Source organism: Oncorhynchus mykiss, chromosome 11, assembly GCF_013265735.2.
Source record: "Oncorhynchus mykiss isolate Arlee chromosome 11, USDA_OmykA_1.1, whole genome shotgun sequence".
NCBI lineage: Eukaryota > Metazoa > Chordata > Actinopteri > Salmoniformes > Salmonidae > Oncorhynchus > Oncorhynchus mykiss.
The window spans coordinates 40,551,175-40,573,805 of record NC_048575.1 but is presented as its reverse complement, the minus strand read 5'-3'; the positions used below and the strand labels follow the sequence as shown (position 1 = coordinate 40,573,805).

The 22,631-nt window shown below is 44.4% G+C and overlaps 1 protein-coding gene across 3 annotated transcripts in view; it reads right to left on the bottom strand.

Annotated features, from left to right (window-relative positions):
* grid2 (glutamate receptor, ionotropic, delta 2) overlaps positions 1-22,631 on the bottom strand; it is a 555,674-nt gene that overhangs the window by 170,189 nt on the left and 362,854 nt on the right. For all 3 annotated transcript variants that reach the window (XR_002475295.2, XM_021620870.2, XM_021620869.2), the window contains exons 5-8: positions 17,037-17,090; positions 14,257-14,430; positions 9,771-9,932; positions 5,518-5,637 (exon numbers count right to left, since the gene is read on the bottom strand). Coding sequence is in view for 2 of the 3 variants with exons in the window: in XM_021620870.2 (XP_021476545.2) it covers positions 5,518-5,637; positions 9,771-9,932; positions 14,257-14,430; positions 17,037-17,090 (510 nt within the window). In the remaining variant the exon portion in view is untranslated. The remainder of the gene's footprint in view (positions 1-5,517; positions 5,638-9,770; positions 9,933-14,256; positions 14,431-17,036; positions 17,091-22,631) is intronic.

The window sequence follows — 22,631 nt, the reverse complement described above, 5'->3', positions numbered from 1 at the left end:
ATCTCACTCTCTCCCCTTCTCTCGCTTTCTGGCTCAGTGGGAATTCTATTAGATCAAATTGTGACCCTCTTTAAGAGCCACACATTGAAAATATAAATCTATTTCTTTGCCAGCAGAAATTACTTAAGGTCCCATGATGGCTAACGAAGCAATTACCCAGTAGACAGCGTTGCTGTCCTCTATGCTGCTGGCCATTGGAGCTTTGAGATTATTGATGTATAAAGTTGTAAGCTGCATGTAGCCACCCAAATTAATGGAGTGGAAAACAAATTCTTGCACGGAGGTAATAATAATTATGATAGATTGCCTATGACCCGCTATTATCAATATAGAGACAACTGTATGAGAGAGAGAGAGAGAGAGAGAGAGAGAGAGAGAGAGAGAGAGAGAGAGAGAGAGAGAGAGAGAGAGAGAGAGAGAGAGAGAGAGAGAGAGAGAGAGAGAGAGAGAGAGAGAGAGAGAGAGAGAGAGAGAGAGAGAGAGAGAGAGAGAGAGAGCGGGGAAATATAGAAAGAGAGAGTGATAATAACATGCATACAGTAAGTGTGTGGCTCAGTGCGGATAATGAATTGAAAGAAAGGCGAGCAGCAGCTTATAGCCGTCCCAGGTCCGGGGTCACCTCTGTGTCAATTACTGGAATAAGCCGTTCTGTGCCTGAGCATAGTTTAATAACAAGGCCCGACTTTAGAATTCTATCAGTGGAGATGAACAAATATGAAAGACAACAACATTCAGGGTCCATGATGATATTGTGTGGGGGAAATGAAGTTGCTCGATCGGCTTTTCCCTAGGATACAGCGTGGAGTGCTGTGCTAATACTAACGCGTATTATGTGTATTTCCAGATGTGTCATTTGCTGTTTGTCGTGTAGCTTATCTTATTGCGAAGTCGTTTGCGGGTAAGCCTTACATTGGATTTTCACACATACTTAACCGTCCTTATTTTATGAATGCGTATTTATTACTTGTATTAATTGATGTCTATTTGTTGTTTGCTGTGTATCTTACTTTGTGAGTAAGCCTTTCGTCAAACAGGCAAAGCACGTCGTCACCTGTGTCACCTGTGACTTAAAGCAACTTCAATAAAGCATTGGAGGTTTAAATGTCAAAAATATTTTTAAAAAGACAGTTCCATGACTAAAAAAATGAATGTACCAAAATTATTCAGGTGTTGGTTACATTCACCCACATACAGTACAGTACATGACAGCTTTATATATAAAAATGACCACATGTAATGAGTTATGGAGCCAATACATGAATAACTGCACTTCGTGTTTTTTTCGAAGAATGGGTTAGCTGAGTGCTTTTGAATAAGGCGCATAGCTAGGTTAAATGGGCAATCTGTGATAGCCTCTAAACATAATTTTGATCTGGTTACATTTCTCATCCCTCAGCTGTTTACCAACACAGTGGTGCAGTGTCCGCTTTGTTGTTGTTTGAACTGCAGATTGCCCTTTTAAATCAGTGTATTGAGTTGTTTACGTTTGTCCTTTAATTGAAGCATAAGAGTGCAGTACGATGACCTGCAACTCTTATTCTCTGCTCTTTTCAACTGATCCTTCACAGAGGCAAAATGTCAACTATTCAGTAGACGACGCAACAACTCCTGCATTCCCTCATCAGATGGTTTGGTACATACATTGCTTATGAGGTTATAGTAGCAATATAACAAGTATACTGAACAGAAATATAAACGCAACATGTAAAGTGTTGGTCCCATGTTTCATGAGCTGAAATAAAAAAAAGATCCCAGAGATTTTTCATATGCACAAGAATTGGCTTCTGCACCTGCAATCCGGCTTCTGCACCTGCGTGTTTGCCTGAGACCAGCCACCAGGACAGCTGATGAAACTGTAGGTTTGCACAACCGAAGAATTCTGCAAAAATCGTCTCAGGGAAGCTCATCTGCATGCTCGTCGTCCTCACCAGAGTCTTGATCTGACTGCAGTTTGGTGTCATAACCGACTTTAGTGGACAAATGCTCACCTTCGATGGCCACTGACACGCTGCAGAAGTGTGCTCTTCACAGATTAATCCCGGTTTCAACTGTACCGGGCAGATGGCAGACATTGTGGATGGCGTCGTGTGGGCGAGTGGTTTGTTGATGTCAACGTTGTGAACAGATTGGTGCCCCATGGTGGCGGTGGGGTAATGATTTGGTGAGGCCCATTGTTGTGCATGGTGGCGGTGGGGTAATGATTTGGTGAGGCCCATTGTTGTGCCATTCATCTGCCGCCATCACCTCATGTTTCAGCGTGATAATACACGTCGCAAGGGTCTGTACACAATTCCTGGAAGCTGAAAATGTCCCAGTACTCCCATGGCCTGTCCCGCATTTAGCATGTTTGGGATGCTCTGGATCGACTTGTACGACAGAGCGTTCCAGTTCCCCGTACTATCCAGCAACTTCACAAAGCCATTGAAAAGGAGTGGGACAATAGTCCAAAGGCCACAATCAACATAATGATCTCTATGCAAAGGAGATGTGTCGCACGGCATGAGACAAATGGGTGGTCACACCAGATACTAACTGGTTTTCTGATCCACGCCCCTACCCTTATTTTAAGGTATCTTAGACCCACAGATGCATATCTGTAATCCTAGCCATGTGAAATCCATAGATTAGGGCCTAATTATCTTTTTTTTCAATTGACTGATTTCGTTATATGAACTGTAACTCAGTAAAACCTTTGAAATGATTGCATGTTGCGTTTATATTTTTGTTCAGTGTATTCAATTCCCCCAAAAGTAATTATATTCTCTGATTAAGGAATCAGAGTTAATGTAATTATTTTTTACTTAAAGATGAATTTCATCTTTGGAAGCGTGTTGCGCTATGTTTGTGTCTCAGGCCATTATCTCTAATGAGATCTGACAATCTCATTCGTAACCTACAGTGGCCCCTCTGGAAGTGGAGTTTGGGATTCGTCAGGGGTGTGTGTGTGTGTGTGTGTGTGTGTGTGTGTGTGGGCCCATTTGTGCATGTATGTTGTGTTTGAATGAATATGTACTGTAGTTGGTGAGAGAAAAGCCACACAACTCTTCCCCGCATGAAGCCTCAAGGACAGTGACCCCTAGTGTTCATCCAATCAGACCATTTGTCTGCAGTGTGACAACAAGTCTGAGCCAAGGTACTCAGGGAGGTCCACATCTAGGATGCGCCATTTGGTATGCAACTCTTAAAGGAAAGATTCATCCATTTAAAACAAAAAAATTATATCGTGTTTGTGCATCTCTGAGTGATGTTCTATCAATTCCCAGGGTCATTTCACGTTTTCATATATATCTGAGCTGTTCACTCAGTATCTCCGCACAAATGCAGTGCGACTACAACTACCACCACTCCACCCACCTGCAATGATAAAAACACTTCTCTTTTGTGTGCCGGAGTCTGGTCTAGTAGTAGCGCTGCCGACTCTGGATCATACATTCCCCCTAGTGGGATTAGGTTAAACCCCGCCTGTACCTTCATATCTCTGTTCCTCAACACATCTGTCTACCCCTCTCACTTGTGACTTTCTATCTCTACCCATCTGTCTACCCCTCTCACTTGTGACTTTCTATCTCTACCCATCTGTCTACCCCTCTCACTTGTGACTTTCTATCTCTACCCATCTGTCTACCCCTCTCACTTGTGACTTTCTATCTCTACCCATCTGTCTACCCCTCTCACTTGTGACTTTCTATCTCTACCCATCTGTCTACCCCTCTCACTTGTGACTTTCTCTCTCACTAGAATGTGATTTCAATAATACAAATAACAAGAATACATCTCTTCTGTGATTTACATCTGAGGCACTGACTGCATAACGTGACATGAAGTCACCTGATCTGCCACGGCATGGCGGTGTTTACTATTTAGGTGAGTGGTAGTGGCAGATTAAGACTTCGGGTCAGGATATCGGTTGTGTTTGTGTTCCTCGCTCACTCACCGGGAGTTATGGGAACGACCAGGGTGAGTCAACACCTTTGTTTATCTGAGAGGAACACATTGTCTCTCTATGTTCCCTGAAACTGCCGTAACCAATCCATCTCCCGGACATCTCTACGACGTCTTTGCCACCATGGTTACCGGTAATTGATCTGTATTTGGACAACAGATGGAACAGAACGATAGCAACTGATATTTGAGTGAGTAAATACGGGAATGTATGAATACAGTAATTAAGAGAAAATGAGGGGAAAGAACAGACAAATTATCGCGCATGGTGGCGCTCAGGGAATCGGGTCTTGTGCTACTATTCTTCAACCGCGGCTGGGCTGCTGCACTAGAACCAACATTAGATAAATAAACAGCACAGAGGAAGATAAACAGCGGTGCATCATTCTCTGAGGGCGGCTGTTTGAAATTCCATTGAGCAGCTATGATTATCTATTAAAACTTGATCATTCGGTAAATTAACATAATTAGTGTCCACACCTGAAGGAGAGAGGTGAGGTTTAATGAGCTAAGGTGTAACCTGGCACTATACATATATGAGAAGAACAGGGAAAATAGACATACTGTATGTAGTTCTCTGGGTAACACGTTATAATAAGATGCACACTAGCCCATCCGATTTGGCCATAAGACACTAACATTCATGGGTGTTCATCATGTTCATCGTCATATAACCTTGTTATTGTTATTCGTATTGTGTTACTTTTTTGTTACTTTTTATTTTAGTCCAGTTGGTAAATCTTTTCTTAACTCTTCTGTTGGTTAAGGGCTTGTAAGTAAGCATTTCACGGTAAAGTCTACACGTGTTGAGATACTCTTAATGTTCGGCTATGAAAAGCCAACTGACATTTCCTCCTGAGGTGCTGACCTGTTGCACCCTCGACAACTACTGTGATTATTATTATTTGACCATGCTGGTCATTTATGAACATTTGAGCATCTTGGCCGTGTTCTGTTATAATCTCCACCCGGCACAGCCAGAAGAGGACTGGCCACCCCTCATAGCCTGGTTCCTCTCTAGGTTTCTTCCTAGGTTTTGGCCTTTCTAGGGAGTTTCTCCTAGCCACCGTACTTCTACACCTGCATTGCTTGCTGTTTTGGGGTTTTAGGCTGGGTTTCTGTACAGCACTTTGAGATATCAGCTGATGTAAGAAGGGCTATATAAATAAATGTGATTTGAATTCGGTGCATGTGACAAATAAAGTTTGATTTGATCATATACATTTGCTTTTAAAAATTACTATTTTTGTGCATCCTGGCAAAGTGACCAAAACCTTTCCTGATATTCACCAAAACCTTTCCTAATATTCATGAATATGACTCTACTGTATAGATGTACAGTCTGCTTTTTAAATGATAATGAGCCTCAATGACAATACACGGAGCTGAAGAGCACCACATAAACATAATGATATAATATAATACTATATGCCATTTGGCAGACACTTTTATCCAAATGTATGTATACATTTCTGTATGGCTGGCCCCAGCAGAAACAACAAGTGCACATCAAGTACCACGCTGTGTCGAATAGCCAACCACAACAAAAAGAACAACAATATTTTGTTATCTTACCTTGATGACACCCCTCCCCCTGTCCTCGCCATAATTGGTCCCCAGGATCTCAAAGTAGATGTTGGGGTTGGTTCCGTTGTCAGTAAACTCCAGGAAGCCGGTCAGACCACTCACTCCAGACTGTACGGGAAAGACACAAAGTCAGAGTGCTGTCAAAATGGACAAAGCACATAGTCCTGTTGAGATCGAAACAAGTCCTGATGAGACGGAGTCTATCCTAATATGGACACCGTACACATGATTATCAAAGACACTACAATGAATGTAGTCCCTGAGAAAGTTAGAGAACATTTCAAATGGACCATATAAAAGATCTCTTGTCAGACTGGATACTTCTATCTGTTATTTCACGAGCCCAATGGGAGAAATAGGTGATCTATAGTTAGTAGCAAGACATCATCAATCCTCCAGCCTAGATCACCTGGTTGGAAAGCGTGGGGTTTTCTGAAGACAATCCCTCTCGCTTTGATGTCTTCGATTGATGTGTGCAGAGGTCATGAATCAACAAATTCTCTGCCTCGCTCCCCCCCGCACCCCTTTCATCATTCAGCCTGCAGTGCACCTGCACTGAAGGCATTCTGCGGCGCTGTGTTTGAGAACGCGACTGCCCCGAGCCACAACGAATCCGCCCACGTTGGGAAACAGATTTATTCATCTTCATGCAGCCCATTACATTATCATAATGATAATAATCGCCTGTTGGTAGTCTACTCTTATTGGGGTCTCATTTGCAAAACGAGAGCAGGCTTACAAACCCCTTTTCGCCAGAGAGGGCCTTGGCTGCCACAAACAAAGCGCAACACCATGCCTAGCCTTTCATCTCTCCAACATCACAAACGAGTGCAGAGACCCTCCTCAACACACCCCCCCACTCCCTCCACTCTCTCTTTACCGCCTGTCTGGCACATCGTCCTCTACAGCAGGTGCAATTACACAGCAGGTGCAATTACCACAAAGATAATTGTTGTGAATGTATTGCACCAATACCGAGCTGACAGGAATAATTAGCTGGCCAATTATGAGAGCTGATGAGCAGTATCCAGACGAGTTCACCTTAACGCAGGCATTGAAAAGCCAATAAACAGCCAGTTCCCCTAATAAAGCTGTAGAACAGTGATCCAGTGAGGACACCCTAGGGAATGAAAAATGGGTCCATTACATCGCTGGCTTACAGTACAATAACAAGGTTCACGCCACATTAACATCACCTATACACAGTTATTACAATTAAAAACTGGAGGAGAGAACACCTCACACAAACACAGAGTCCCAGGGCTGGTTGGAGAGGGACTGAATCAATGGGACTTGGCTTTTGCAGGCTCACCATCCCTATAGCACGGCCGGTGTCACTTTCACTGAATGCTCACGCAGCTCATGGCAGAGGGCAGGGTGTGAGGACGCCACTGTTTGTGTGTGTGTGTGTGTTTGTGTGAGAGAGTGTACTGTGTGTGTGTGGGCACGTGCATGCCCATTTGTTTGTGCAGACACATGTCGACAGGTACAGTACACCCCCCAGGAGCAAAGGCCACAGGGATGGAGAAGGTGATAACATCCCGTCCTAGCCTCCTGCACCAACACAGCAGCTCTGGAGAGCACAATGTCACCTCAACACGGCAACAACAACCCCAACAGGGTATTATTCAATGCCCAAGACAGTGCCCCTACAGTGTCTCCCTATCCATTTCAAAGGTCTCCTCTGAGAGAAAAGTGGAGGGATGAGATGAAGAGATGAGTTCCAACATTGAAGGGCTATCCCTTGTCTGTCAATTGTCTTTCACATAATGTAGTGTTCATATGATCTACAGCAGCATTGCACCTTGTCAGGTAGCGCAAAGACAGAACACAGCTGAACATAGTCGTGTTCCAAATGGCACCCTATTCCCTACGTAGTGCACTTCTTTTGACCATGACCCATAGGGCTACATAGGGAATAGGGTGTCATTTGGGACAAGGTCCATGCCACTCTTGCTTGACATATTCTTTACACAGATTTATCAACATTCCTATCATAATGTCCAATCAAATCATATAAAATTGTATTGGTCACATACACATATTTAGAAGATGATATTGTGGGTGTAGCGAAATGCTTGTGTTCCTAGCTCCAGTGCAGTAGTATCTAACAATTCACAACAATGCACACAAATCTAAAGTAAATAAATGGAATTAAGAAATATATAAATATTAGCTTGAGCAATGTGGGTGTGGCATTGACTACAATATAAAATACAGTATAAACATATGAGATGAGTAAAGCAGTATGCAAACATTATTAAAGTGCCTAGTGTTCCATTATTAAAGTGGCCAGTGATTCCAAGTCTATGTAGGGCAGCAGCCTCTAAGGTGCAGGGTTGCGTAACCTTGTGGAAGCCGGCTAGTGATGGCGATTTAACAGTCTGATGGCCTTGAGTTAGAAGATGTTTTTCAGTCACTCGGCCCCAGTTTTGATGCACCTGTACTGACCTAGTCTTCTGGATTATATCGGGGTGAACAGGACGTGGCTCGGGTGGTTGATGTCCTTGATGATCTTTTTGGCCTTCCTGTGACACCAGGTGCTGTAGGTGTCCTGGAGGGCAGGTAGTTTGCCCCCAGTGATGCATTGGGCAGGCAACACCACCATCTGGAGAGCCCTGCGGTTGTGGGCCACGCAGTCATGGGTGAACAGGGAGTACAGGAGAGGGCTGAGCACGCACCCTTGTGGGGCCCCTGTGTTAAGGATCGGCAAAGTGGAGGTGTTGTTTCCTACCTTCACCACCTTGGGGGAGGCCAGTCAGGAAGTTGCATAGGGCGTGGCTCAGACTCAGGGCTCCGAGCTTAATGATGAGCTTAGAGTGGACTATGGGGTTGAATGCTGAGCTATAGTCAATGAACAGCATTCTTACATAGGTATTCCTCTTGTCCAGATGGGATAGGGTAGTGTGCAGTGCAATGGCGATTATATTGTCTGTGGCTCTATTGGGAAGGTAAGCAAATTGAAGTGGGTCTAGGGCAGGGGTGAGCAACTCCAGTCCTCGAGGGCCTGATTGGTGTCACACTTTTCTCCATCCCTAGCAAACACAGCTGATTAACCAAATTGCATTCCAAACTAAATATCATGATTAGGTGATTATTGGAGTCAGGTGTGTTAGCTGGGGCTGAGGCAAAACCCTCGAGGACTGGAATTGCCCACCCCTGGTCTAGGGTGTCAGATAAGGTAGAGGTGATATGATTTTTAACTAGCCACTCAAAACACTTTACGATGACAGAAGTGAGTGCTACGGGGTGATTTAGTTCAGTTACCTTTGCTTTCTTGGGTACAGGAACAATGGTGGACATCTTGAAGCAAGTGGGGACAGCAGACTGAGGAGATAGGGAGATATTGAATATGTCTGTAAACACTCCAGCCATCTGGTCTGCGCATGCTTTGAGGACGCAGCTAGGGATGACGTCTTGGCGGGCAGCTTTGTGAGGGTTAACATGCTTAAATGTCTTACTCACATCAGCCACGGAGAAGGAGAGCCCACAGTCCTTGGTAGCGGGTCGCGTCGGTGGCTCTGTGCTTGTCCGGAAGCAAGACGTCGGTGTCCGCGACGTGGCTGGTTTTCCCTTTATAGTCCGTGATTGTCTATAGACCCTGCCACATACGTCTTGTGTCTGAGCCGCTGAATTTATGCCTGTTTGATTGCCTTACGGAGGGAATAACTACACTGTTTGTATTCAACCATATTTCCAGTCACCTTGCCATGGTTCAATGCAGTGGCTCGCGCTTTCAGTTTTGTGCGGATGTTTCCATCTATCCACAGTTTCTGTGGCTTGTAGGCATTTCGAAATGTTGAGTAGCAGTGGTCTAATGTTTTTCCAGAGTGAGTACTACAGTCAATGTGTTGGTAGAACTTCGGTAACAACATTTTTCATCCCTCACTCCAAGCATTATACAGGACATGGAAATACAATCTCATGCATATATTTAATGTATCCTATGGATGTACATAATATTATGTACAGTATACGGAATAAGTCAGAACTAGGAGTTTGTCATGACCTCATCGTGACCTGACGGCCTTTGTTGTATTCAAGAAAAATGCCTGTCCCTAAGAATAACCTAAGAAGGTCCGGAGTCCTGCTGTTTTTCAGCTCTACCTGATAAGTAAATGCACCCACCTTGATTCCCAGGGATAAATCAGTCCTTGATTAGAGGGGAAGAATGAAAATCAGCAGTGGAACTTGCTTTGAGGTCCAGGTTTTGAATTGACCTGCCCTATATGGACCAGTACCTTTTTGACGTTGTCTAGCATGGGGCGCCCGCCTTGCCAGGGCTTGGAGTTCTTGCGGATGCAGGTGAGGCTGGCCATGCTGTGCCACTTCCTGTCCTCCAGTTTCCTGTGGAAGGTGTTGGCCAATAGCAGCACCGTGTCGTAGATGTAGCGGTTGGTTATCTTGCAACAAAAGAGAGGGAGGGAGGACAGAGGAAGAGGAAGTGAGACAAAATAAGGGAAGAGAAGGGAAGATTAAGACGCAGACGAAGAGCAGGGTGAGACGAAACATGAAAGACAGAAAGAGGGAGAAAGGGGAAAAAAACGACAGGAAAAGGAGTTGTTAATAATAACTTATTATTAGAAGTTATTACCAGTGGAACAAAAGAAAAGTGGTAGTCAGAGCGGTGAGGGAAGAAAAATGGGAACTGGAAAGAGAAATTCACAGCAGACTTATCTAGTGGTATTGCAGTAAGTGAAACCAAGATGATGTGTATATTCATGTTCCTCGGCGTTGAAACCCAAAGGCTATGATTCAAATGAAACCCTATTCCCTGTAAAGTGCATTACCTTTGACCAGAGCCCTATGAGCCCTGGTCAAAAGTAGTGCACTATACAGGGAATAGAGTGCAATTTCGGATGCAGGCTAAGTAAGCTCCGCACCCTTCTGAAAGCTGCTGTGACGGCTGGCAGTGAAACATGCAGTGATCATAAGGAGCAGGCAGCCTCGGCTGGCATCATTTGAAAGAAAATTGATGGGTGCGCTCGCATCATTTCAACAGTTCTTTGATCATCTGTAAAGAAACAACACCTAACACCTGTCATTTGTAGCTACATCTCTGATGTCCTCGGAAAACGTCCCCTCTAACTACTGTTTGAGTTACACATCCAGACTGCTCCCGTTTCCGGGTAAATGGAAAAGGCTTTAACATATCTCGTTGGCTTCGTCTAAGCTCAGCCTTTAAAATCTCCACAACGCAAATCGCGCCACATGCATCCTTTTAAAGGTTAAGAATGATGACACCTTATTCCCTATATAGTGCACTACTTTCGAGGGCCCCACACAAAAGCAGTGCACTAGGGAATAGGATGCTATTTGGCGCACACAAAGACGCATGGGGAGAGAGAGAGAGAGAGAGGAGAGTAAATTCGGGCCCTGATTGATTGCGCTGTGATTTAGCAGGAGTGTTGTCTCCATTTTAATGAGAATGTAATAAATAGAGTAGAGAGTGGCCATTAGATTTGCCGTTGTTTATTAGCCTGCAACGCTCCGGCACACTTGACACAATATTGAGTGCCCCCGCGTTCCAGCGCCCACTGGGGATGAGGAACGAGCGTGGCATCTCCCTGACATAGGCTTTTACAGCAGAGAAAGGTCAACAATGCATCAGTGCTATGACAGGTTTTGCAACCCAAATGGCATCCTATTCACTACATAGTGCACTACAGGTAACGGAAACACTTGAGTAAATGAGGGATATAAAGTATATTGAAAGCAGGTGCTTCCACACAGGTGTGGTGCCGGAGTTAATTAAGCAATTCCCATCGCATCATGCTTAGGGTCATGTATAAAAATCCATTATTTTAGCTACCATGGCTATGTCCTCATAGGATAACAATGGCCCCATCCACAAGGGACAAGTGGTTACTGAATGGTTTCATGAGCGTGTAAATGATGTAAACCATATGTCATGGCATTCTGGTCTCAACTCAATTAAACACTTATGGGAGATTCTGGAGCAGCACCTGAGCGGCACATGTTTTCCACCAACATCAACAACTAATTTCTTGTGGAAGAAATGTCTCGCATCCCTCCAATAGAGTCCCAGACACTAGTAGAATCTATGCCAACGTGCATAGAAGCTGTTCTGGCTTGTGGTGACCCAAAGCCAAATGAAGACACTTTATGTTGCTGTTTCCTTTATTTTGGCAGTTATCTGTCCTTTTGACCAGAGCCCAATGGGTTCCCCTATGGGCCTAGGTCAAAAGTAGTGCACTTTATAGGTAAAATGGTGCAATTTGGGATGCAGCCAGGCTCCCATTCAAAACACAACTCCTGTTTTAGTATGCTGGGTGATTGTACTGTTGCTTCCAACCACATCATTAATAATAATAATGATTAGGAATAATGGTTTAAATGCTGCGGATATTCGCGGAGATAATGTTCCGATAATTTAAACCTATGCATGGTGGGTGGATGGCGCTTTAGTTCCATTCATCACACACACACGTAGGCACAATTGTGCACATACGCACATGCACACACAGACAACTGCACTTGCGCACACACACACACACGGAACAGACAATACCAATTACATTGAGTGGGGCGCTGGATGAAAACACACAAAATGTCTCGTACAAAATGTCTCGTACAAAATGACTCGTACAAAATGACTGGAACTTTGTAAGCGTGTATTTTTCTTTGCGGTTCTCTCCCATTCCAAAGCAAAAAACACTAGTAATGAGGGATCAGGATGTGTTTGTACTGGGTTGCGACAAAGGATTCTTACTCTGCAGCTTCAAGGTAAATGCTCTAGAAAATGGCCAATATGAACTGCCTGAGCACTATGTATTCAGAAAAATGACAAAGCTCCCAGTGCCCTAACTGCTCCATAGGGACTGGTCCACAGACAGAATAAAAAGAGCAACAACCCGAAGAGAGAGGGAAAAAAGCATGACAGTGAATCCTCTTGACTCTGAAGAAACACTATTGTTATTCCTGGCCGTCTGTGTTTTCAGCCACAGCAGGAAAAATAAGCATTTGACTTGTGTGAAATTAATGGTGGGTCGAGGGAGGGGGGCGAGGGAGGGTTAGTTTGGCCTGGGTAGCTAGAATGCCAGAGTGGATGCACTGGAGCTAAACAACTATTGTGTGTGTGTGTGTGTGTGTGTGTGTGTGTGTGTGTGTGTGTGTGTGTGTGTGTGTGTGTGTGTGTGTGTGCTGGGGAGGTATCTAGTTAGGGGTGGGGAGGGACAGAGCTGAGTTAAAGGCCAACATCTGGTGGTCATGTAAATTCTGGGAGCGTGAGGAGCGGCAGTGGCTGCAATCCAGAAGGGGGCAAGGAGTGTGTGTGTGTGTGAGTGAGTGCACCAGAACTCAGAATAAAAAAATTATAATAATTTGACCGACTGGAATTTCGTTAGTTCCCACAAAAAATTAGTGTTAGGGTTAGAATCAGGTTTAGGGTTAGGAGCTAGGGTTAGGGTTAAGTTTAAAGTTAGGTTAGGTTTTCAGGTTAAGGTTAGGATAAGGGTTAGGTTTAGGGTTAGTATTTTGAAAATAAGATTTTGAATGGGACTGAATTGTGTGTCCCCACAAGGTTAGTTATACAAGACTGTGTGTGTGTGTGTGTGTGTGTGTGTGTGTGTGTGTGAAGGGGGAGAAAGAGTGGTCAGGCAGACCCAGATGATGCGCTCCAGCGCAGTGTGAAATTGGGCTTCTTCTGGGCCACTCTCCTGACCGCTGAGCTGCTCCAGCTCCACACTGACAGACAAAACAGGCCTAAATGCACCACTCACCACTGCACCGGGCACACACTGTCCTCCACTGACTGCCCCTGCTCTCTGTCTGTCCCCTCAGCACTTCACAACACACTCAACACTGTCTGTCTGTAAGTCTGTCTGTTTGTCTGTGTCAGACAGCAAGCCAGCCTGCCTTCCTGCATGCCTTTCTGTATGAAAGGTTTATCGGTCTGTCTGATGTGTCAGTCTTTTACTGAAAAAAATTATAATATGCCTCTTACTTCTATGCCTCTTACTAAGCACAGTCTCTACGTGTCACTGATATAACCTGAAGCAGTGGGTACAATGTGTACCTTCCGGAGTCATTCACTGGACTAAGAACAGTGTCTCTCAACATTTCATACAAGCTGTACATCTCCATCACCGGGACACTACCATTCACCTTCACTGACCTGTCAACGCAAGATACATTACTCAAAGCCTTTGGTCGTTACATTTTACATTTTACAAGATCTATCCCTCTAGGCTTCTCTACATACACACACAAATCAATGGTATATTAATGACACTACATATTGTGGTTTGACACTAGCCATACAATAAGATAATGGGGAACAAATTATTTTTCCTCCCTTCCTTTGCTGTATTTGAGGGCTTGATGTACAACAATAATTGTATACACATATTGCTGCCCCGGGACAAATGTAAAAAAAATAAAAAAAATAAAAAATAACAGAGAAATTACATGCCACATTTCCATGATAATATTGCGATGAGTTATGATGTTTGATACAGACAAAATGTGGGCCCACTTTCCAAAAAATGTATTAGGATGTCGGGGGGAGAACACAAACCTGGGGCACGTGGCAACAATGTTGGTGCCATCAACAACTATAAGATAATTAAAAGTTGTGTGATTGGGGGAAGGGGAGGTGGAAATGGGGTGGGGGGGGTGGGGGGGGGGTGGTCGCTTCGGTCAAAGGTAGTGCACTACATAAGGACTATGGTTCCATTTGGTACACAGCTTTGGTGTGTGTGTTACCTCCAGTGTCTGAGCCTTGGGGTCTTTGGGGTCACAGAGGGAGGTGTTGATGCGGTGGTTGTGCTTGACACAGCGCTGGCTGGTGTTCTGGGGCAGGGGGAAGGTCTGCCTGATCAGAGTCAGACGCCCGATAGACTTCATAACCAGCTCCTGGACGTCCTGGTCTGAGATCTCCTGCAGGAGCACAAAAGAAGACACATGAACACAGACAGACACACAAAATAAATCAAGCCTGCCAGAGAAGTCACATGAACATCCATGCTAAAAGGCATCCTGTAACTTATATTGAATTATACTGTATATGAGACCAGACAAAGGAAAAAAGTAACAATGACACCATTAATAAAGTACAATTGTACAATACATTATGATACAGAATAGGCTTTACTGTGTCAAGCCTTGAATTTGTACAACCTAGCAGATTTGCACTTCTTCACCACCGCACATGAGAGCAGAAGGTAGCTCCAAAATCCAACCAAGTTGCATGACATTGGCGATGGTGACCACATCCTAGGAACACACACCGCTCATATCATTGATCTGGTGGCCATTCTCCAAATACAAACAGACCGCAACTATACACCTGCCAGCCCAAAATATTCCACCAAGGAAAATGTAAGAAGCGATTATCTCGCAAAGCTCTGAAAAGTTCTCAAATGCAGAACTTGCCACCAAAAAAGCATTGACATGCCCCGAGAGCGTGCAAGGAAATAAACATTGTCGGGGAGGTATTAACAAGAGCACACACTCCTCCGAAGTGCTGGAACTCATTAACTGACAAAACGTCAACTACTTTGACTTTCAGTGGACAGGTGGACTAAAAGCTCTCGGAATGTCAGTGCGTGTAAATGATTGGGACATGACTGGGCTTAATGACAGTTCTGAATTGGTCCAGGCTCCTTTCCTCACAATTACCCTGTCTAGGTTACATGACATATCAGCCGTGCCGAGGAGTCCATATTGCAAGTAGAACGTCATCTAAGTTGACATCTAATACTTGCGGACAAAATGCTAAGGCGATTGCAAAATCAAATCAAATCAAATTCTATTGGTCATGCACACACGGTCAGCAGATGTTCATGCGAGTGTAGCGAAATGCTTGTGCTTCTAGTTCCGACCGTGCGGTAATAACCAACGAGCGATCTAACCTAACAATTCCACATGTTAAATAGGAGAGCGGGTTCATCTCTACATAGACCAGCAATATTACATCCACAGGAGGTCCAGGACTGTATTGTCACCTAGTATGTTTCATAACAAGTTGATGCCACTACCTACACTGTTCAGTCTGTTGAAGTAAATGCTATCAATCTGTTATAGTTTGGTATTACTGACATGTTCTTTAGTTTTGAATCCCTACCCTATCCAAGGATTCAGGTTGGTGTAAAAAACATTTTGGGCTCTTTCGACACCCAGAGTGCTATCCTAGAAAGGTAAGATCCGGCCTTCCATGTAACATGTGACTTCTGGCTATGGCTCAATAGGTTGTTTTCAATAAAAACGTCACAATAAGGTTAGAGCGTTCAATTTGGCTGCTGGGGGCAAGGAGACCCACAGCTCCGCTTAAAACCATTGACAACCGTGTGCTGTGTTCAAGGGATTGTTCAATAAATTTGGTTGTAATATCATAGTCAGACCTACATATTTGCGGTTATTCCATGCAAAACAATTGCGCACATTTAGCTCGATCATCAGCCTGCTACAGAACGTAACTGCTTGCTTTCATGGCCGGTAAACATAATTTGATTTCCGACTATGCCCAATAGGTGATGATATTAAAACCAAACAGTTCTAACATTTATTTAACGATCTCTTGAAAACGGCACGTAGTTGTCAATGGTTGTAGCGGAGCTGGGAGTCTTCTTGCCCCACAGCACCCAAATCGAAAGTATTGTGATGTTTCACTGAAAACAACGTGTTATCTGTCCTTCCTACCAGAGTGTGCACTTGTTCACTTCCCTTTACTGATTCAAAAGGAAATGACTGGTATAGGAATCTCCCACAAGCCCATGCCTCCACCAATCCACTGTTTGTGGGAAGTTGTGAATGAGTGCACATTTCAGGAGAAAGGATAGTATTGGGCCGCACCCTCTATCCCTCCAAACCATTCCCCATCCCCCAGCAGCCTAAATCCCTCCTGCCTCAACTTTATCAGAGGAAAAAATGTCCCTCCGTCATCGGCAGACCCCATTTTAATTCCTCTTTAAGTGGGATTCTTTTTTTTTCACACTTGTCAGTATTAGTCTGGATCAGTGCGTTGGCGTTTGTCCTCATTTGCCCCCACCACGTGAAACAAGCCAAACAGCAGGGGAGCAAGGGAGAGAGGGAGAAAGGGATGGAGGAAGAGAAGAGAGGGCAGAGCGTTCCAGACGCTCGTTTTCATGCCATACCCCACGTCCCCACATGCATACTGTATATAGAAGGGGAACGATCAATTATGAATGCTTCCGCTTTTCCCTCCGAAAAACGTCAGTGTGGTAAGTTGTAGATAAAGGAGAATTATTACAACCATAAGCCCTCATCCATATTTAAGTCAGAGAAAACCTGGCCCTTGCTGTCCTTTCAACACGAAACAAATGTTTTTCTAGAAGTGGGATTCAAACGATGTTCCAGCAGTAACATGTGAAAACCAGTAAAAGCATGTATGTTTGTGAGCATTTGAGTATTTGGATTGTGAGCATGTTTGTATGCATTCTCCCCCCCACCCTTCCCTCTCTCAGTGTTCTGCAGTACCCCTACTGTGTTACCGTGGCAGACAACGTGGCTGCCTCCGCACTGACCTCATTGATGATGATCCAGTGGCAGTCGAATGCCACGAGGTTCGTCTCCACAACCTGCACAGCACAACAACAAGAGATAACATGTGTCAGTACATGTTCAGGAATTCAACCACATATTCTTGGTCTACATTATTTGTGTCTCTGTCTGTGTGTCTGTTTATTGTAAGGCGATGCCAGCGCCACTTTACCAGGTCAAATTCCCAATAAAGGTGATTCTGGAAGGTACTTCTTAGTGATTAAGAAGTACCCTACCTCTAATTTGTTATCAAAGGACTTACGTGCCGCGGTAGAAACAAAGAAAGTAAATATCTAAAAGGGTGTTTTTGGAAATACCGAGGTTACGTGATCCTTGTAACCCACAGTACAAGTCTTTGATTAAAGGGATACAGCGTGACGGAGGAACTGAGGATGGATCAACGACATTGTAGTTACTCCACAATAGGAATCTAATTGACAGAGTGAAAAGAAGGAAGCCTGTACAGAATGAAAAATTATTCCAACGCATGCAGCCTGTTTGCAACAAGACACTAAAGTAATACTGCACATAATGTGGCAAAGCAAATTCAATTGTTGTCCTGGATAAGAAAAGGTGTTATGTTTGGGGAAAAATCCAACACAACACATTACTGAGTCTCATTCTCCATATTTTTTCAAGTATAGCGGTGGCTGCATCATTGCATGGGTATGCTTGTAATAATTACGTTTTTCAGTATAGAAAAGAAACGGAATGGAGCTAAGCACAGGCAAAATCAGCTTTTGGGAGATGAATTCACCTTTCATCACTGGAGTTGCTTACCAAAAAGACAGTGGACGTTCCTGAGTGGCCGAGTTACAGTTTTGACTTAAATCTGCTTGAAATCTATGGCAAGATGTTTGGATTTTGAAAAGAATAATGGGCAAATATTTGCAAACACTTCTAAAAACATGTTTTCACTTGGTCATTATGGGTTATTATGTGTAGATGAATAAGAATACATGTAATCCATTTTGAATTCAGACTGTAACACAACAAAATGTGGAATAAGTCAAGAATACTTTCTGAAGGTACGGTAACTGTTGTAAAGTTACCTTTAACCTCATGCTGAAATCCCTGAGTGGTTTCCTTCCTCTCCAGCAACTAGGTTAGTAAGGATACCTGTATATTTGTAGTGACTGGGTGTATTGATACAGCATCCAAAGCGTGATTAATAACTTCACCATACTCAAAGCGATATTCACAGATTTATTTTATTTTCACCCATCTACCAATAGGTGCCCTTTTTTTTCATCTTTATTTAACAAGTCAGTTAAGAACAAATTCTTATTTTCAATGACAGCCTAGGAACTGCCTTTTCAGGGGCAGAACGACAGATTTGTACCCTGTCAGCTCGGGGATTTGAACTTGCAACCTTCCGGTTACTAGTCCAACGCTCTAACCACTAGGCTACCCTGCCGCCCCAGGGTAGCCCTTCTTGATGAGGCATTGGAAAACCTCCCTGGTCTTTGCCCTAGAATCTGTGCTTGGAATCCACTGCTCAACTGAGGGACCTTACAGATGTTTGTATGTGTTTCAGAGATACTTCTCTGACAAAATCATGTTAAACACTATTATTGCACAGAGACCATGCAACTTGTTAGGTGACTTGTTAATCTAATTTTTTACTCCTGAACATATTTAGGCTTGGCATAACAAAGGGTTTGAATACTTACTGACATTTCAGCTTTTCATTATTCTTTTTTTAAATTTAAAAATAAAAAAAAATTAATTCCACTTTGACATTTTGGGGTATTGTGTGTAGGTCATTGACACAACATCTCGATTTAACAAGTGTTTTGTTCATTCCTGTAACACAACACCATTTGGAAAAAGTCGAGGGTTGTGATTCACACCGTGTGAATACTTTCTGAAGGCACTATAAATCCCACTTTCATTTTGAAATTATCTGACGATAACCTAAAACTAATTTATGGCATTTAGCAGCCACATTTATTCAATGCAATTTACAGTCATGTGTGCAAATATGTTCGTATGTGTGGACCCAGCAGGAATCTAACCCACAACCTTTGGCATTGCAAGTGCCATGCTCTGCCAACTGAGCCACACAGGACCAACCTGTGTAATGAAAGACACTTCTGAAATAGGAATCTTTGAAGTGAATGACACTGTTACGCAGTGCGTGTTCACTTTCTGATGACTCTAACTGAAAGCTGTCAAGCTATTCAACAAACAGTCCTCTACCGTCTAGTTTCCATAATTTCCAGAGCCTATGTACATCATGGGATTTAGCCACAAATACTGTGCTGCTGGGATTACCTTGCAATATGGAAATGCTCTAGTCTCTCATCAAAAACGGAGTACTCTTTGGGTAGCAAAAAAAAATCCATGAATACTTTATGCAAACAAGCATAAATATTTAAACATGCCAACTCTTAACGTTAATATTTCGGCATAGTGGAGCAGCTAATGTTACAGTGTGAAGGGTGAACACTAACATTTGTGTAATTCTAGGGAACGGAAATTGCAGCTGCTGCAGCGCAAGATCAGGGCGGCGGCAATTTGGGTGGACGGCGGTGGGAGAGCACTTAAACACACACACGCAATTCCACACACACACACTGTGTGCTCAAATCAAATGTTATTTGTCAAATGTGCCGAATAGAACAGGTGTAGACCTCACAGTGAAATGCTGAATAGAACAAGTGTAGACCTTGCAGTGAAATGCTTACTTTCAAGCCCTTAACCAACAATGCAGTTAAGAAAGTGTTAAGAAAGTATTTACTCAAATAAAATGAAGTAAAAAAGAATATGTATGTACAGTATATATATAATTGAAAGAAAATAATGAAGGAGCAACAAGAAAATAATAGTAGCGAGGCTACATACAGGGGGTACTGGTACACAGTCAATGTGCGGAGGCACCGGTTAGTCGAGGTAATATGTACATGGTTTTCTGGGATGATGGTGTTGATGTGGCCATGACCAACCTTTCAATGATGTGAGCTCTCTCTCTCTCTCTCTCTCTCTTCTTCACTTTCTCGCTGTCTCCCTCCCTCACTCAAACTTCCTCTTGCTCTATTTGTTCTCACCCCCTCTCTCTCTGTCACCCCCCCTCTCTCTGTCACCCCCTCTCTCTCTCACCCCCTCTCTCTCTGTCACCCCCTCTCTCTCTGTCACCCCCTCTCTCTCTGTCACCCCCTCTCTCTGTCACCCCCTCTCTCTCTGTCACCCCCTCTCTCTCTGTCACCCCCTCTCTCTCTGTCACCCCCTCTCTCTCTGTCACCCCCTCTCTCTCTGTCACCCCCTCTCTCTGTCACCCCCTCTCTCTGTCACCCCCTCTCTCTGTCACCCCCTCTCTCTGTCACCCCCTCTCTCTGTCACCCCCTCTCTCTGTCACCCCCTCTCTCTGTCACCCCCTCTCTCTCTGTCACCCCCTCTCTCTCTGTCACCCCCTCTCTCTCTGTCACCCCCTCTCTCTCTGTCACCCCCTCTCTCTCTGTCACCCCCTCTCTCTCTGTCACCCCCTCTCTCTCTGTCACCCCCTCTCTCTCTGTCACCCCCTCTCTCTCTGTCACCCCCTCTCTCTCTGTCACCCCCTCTCTCTCTGTCACCCCCTCTCTCTGTCACCCCCTCTCTCTGTCACCCCCTCTCTCTGTCACCCCCTCTCTCTCTGTCACCCCCTCTCTCTCTGTCACCCCCTCTCTCTGTCACCCCCTCTCTCTCTGTCACCCCCTCTCTCACTGTCACCCCCTCTCTCTCTGTCACCCCCTCTCTCTGTCACCCCCTCTCTCTCTGTCACCCCCTCTCTCTGTCACCCCCTCTCTCTGTCACCCCCTCTCTCTCTGTCACCCCCTCTCTCTCTGTCACCCCCCCTCTCTCTGTCACCCCCTCTCTCTGTCACCCCCTCTCTCTCTGTCACCCCCTCTCTCTCTGTCACCCCCTCTCTCTCTGTCACCCCCCCTCTCTCTGTCACCCCCTCTCTCTCTGTCACCCCCTCTCTCTCTGTCACCCCCTCTCTCTCTGTCACCCCCTCTCTCTCTGTCACCCCCTCTCTCTCTGTCACCCCCTCTCTCTCTGTCACCCCCTCTCTCTCTGTCACCCCCTCTCTCTCTGTCACCCCCTCTCTCTCTGTCACCCCCTCTCTCTCTGTCACCCCCTCTCTCTGTCACCCCCTCTCTCTCTGTCACCCCCTCTCTCTGTATTTGTATTTTTTTATTTTACCTTTATTTAACCAGGTAGGCTAGTTGAGAACAAGTTCTCATTTGCAACTGCGACCTGGCCAAGATAAAGCAAAGCAGTGTGACACAGACAACAACAGAGTTACACATGGAGTAAACAATAAACAAGCCAATAACACAATAAACAAATCAATGACACAGTAGAACAAATAAAGTCTATATACAGTGTGTGAGGAGGTAGGCAATAAATAGGCCATAGGAGCGAATAGTTACAATTTAGCAGATTAACACTGGAGGGATAAATGACCAGATGATGATGTGCAAGTAGAGATACTGCTGTGCAAAAGAGCAGAAAAGTAAATAAAATAAAAACAGTATGGGGATGAGGTAGATAGATTGGGTGGGCTATTTACAGATGGACTATGTACAGCTGCAGCGATTGGTTAGCAGCTCAGATAGTTGATGTTTAAAGTTGGTGAGGGAAATAAAAGTCTCCAATAAAAGTCTCTCTATATATTCCTCTAATACAATTCTTCTAAAAATATCCTCTAACAATATTCCTGGTCATCATGGTGAGTGCCATGATGACACTGGAGGCCCATGCCTATGTCAGACATGATGGGAACTATTTGCAGCCCTGGCTGTGACTTACTGAACTCTCTCTTATTTCTAAATGATCTATTTCACCCCCTCACATCCCTCTCTCTCTCCCCCCTTCCTCTCTCTCACTCTCATAACAGTTGTAGACCTTACAGTCAAATGATTACTTACAAGCCCTTAAAAAACAATGCAGTTAAGAAAAAAAGTCTCTCTCTCTCTCATTTCACATTTACTGCCTGCTATGTTTTCATAAGATACTTCTGACTTCCAGCAAAGTGTTTGTGTGAAGTGGTATAGGAAACATGCTCCCCACACAGTGCACAGATGGGGCTATGCTTCACTGACTCGGGGAGAGAAGGAGTATGTGTGGTGTGCGTGTGTGCATCAGTATGTGTGTGTGTGTGCGAGCAGGAGTATGTGCCAGCCTATGGCCTGTCGGGCTCTGTGCATTCAAACACAACCATTATTACTCTCCCCAGCTTGTTCAAGGGCAGATGTGTTTGCCTCATTAGAGAAATGGCAGAATTCTAGTGAAAGATGCAGTCCTCTGGGAGTTGGCACTACTGCTGCCGACAAACACGCCAGTTCAAGGTTGTAAACACACAACTGATGACCGACAAGAAATCTGGACCAACAGTAAGCCCCCAACAAGCACCTCCAACAAGGGCTGGGACATTCTATTGAAGACCAGATTCAACCCTCCGGCCAATGAGAGAGCTATTGATTCTGGCAGCGGCATCAGAGTTGACACAGAGACGCTCCTTCTGATGCTTGCAGGCTTGGAGCTGTGTGCAGGGTCTAGAAAAAGCCTGGGTGCAGTGAACAACAACACGTTGGTAC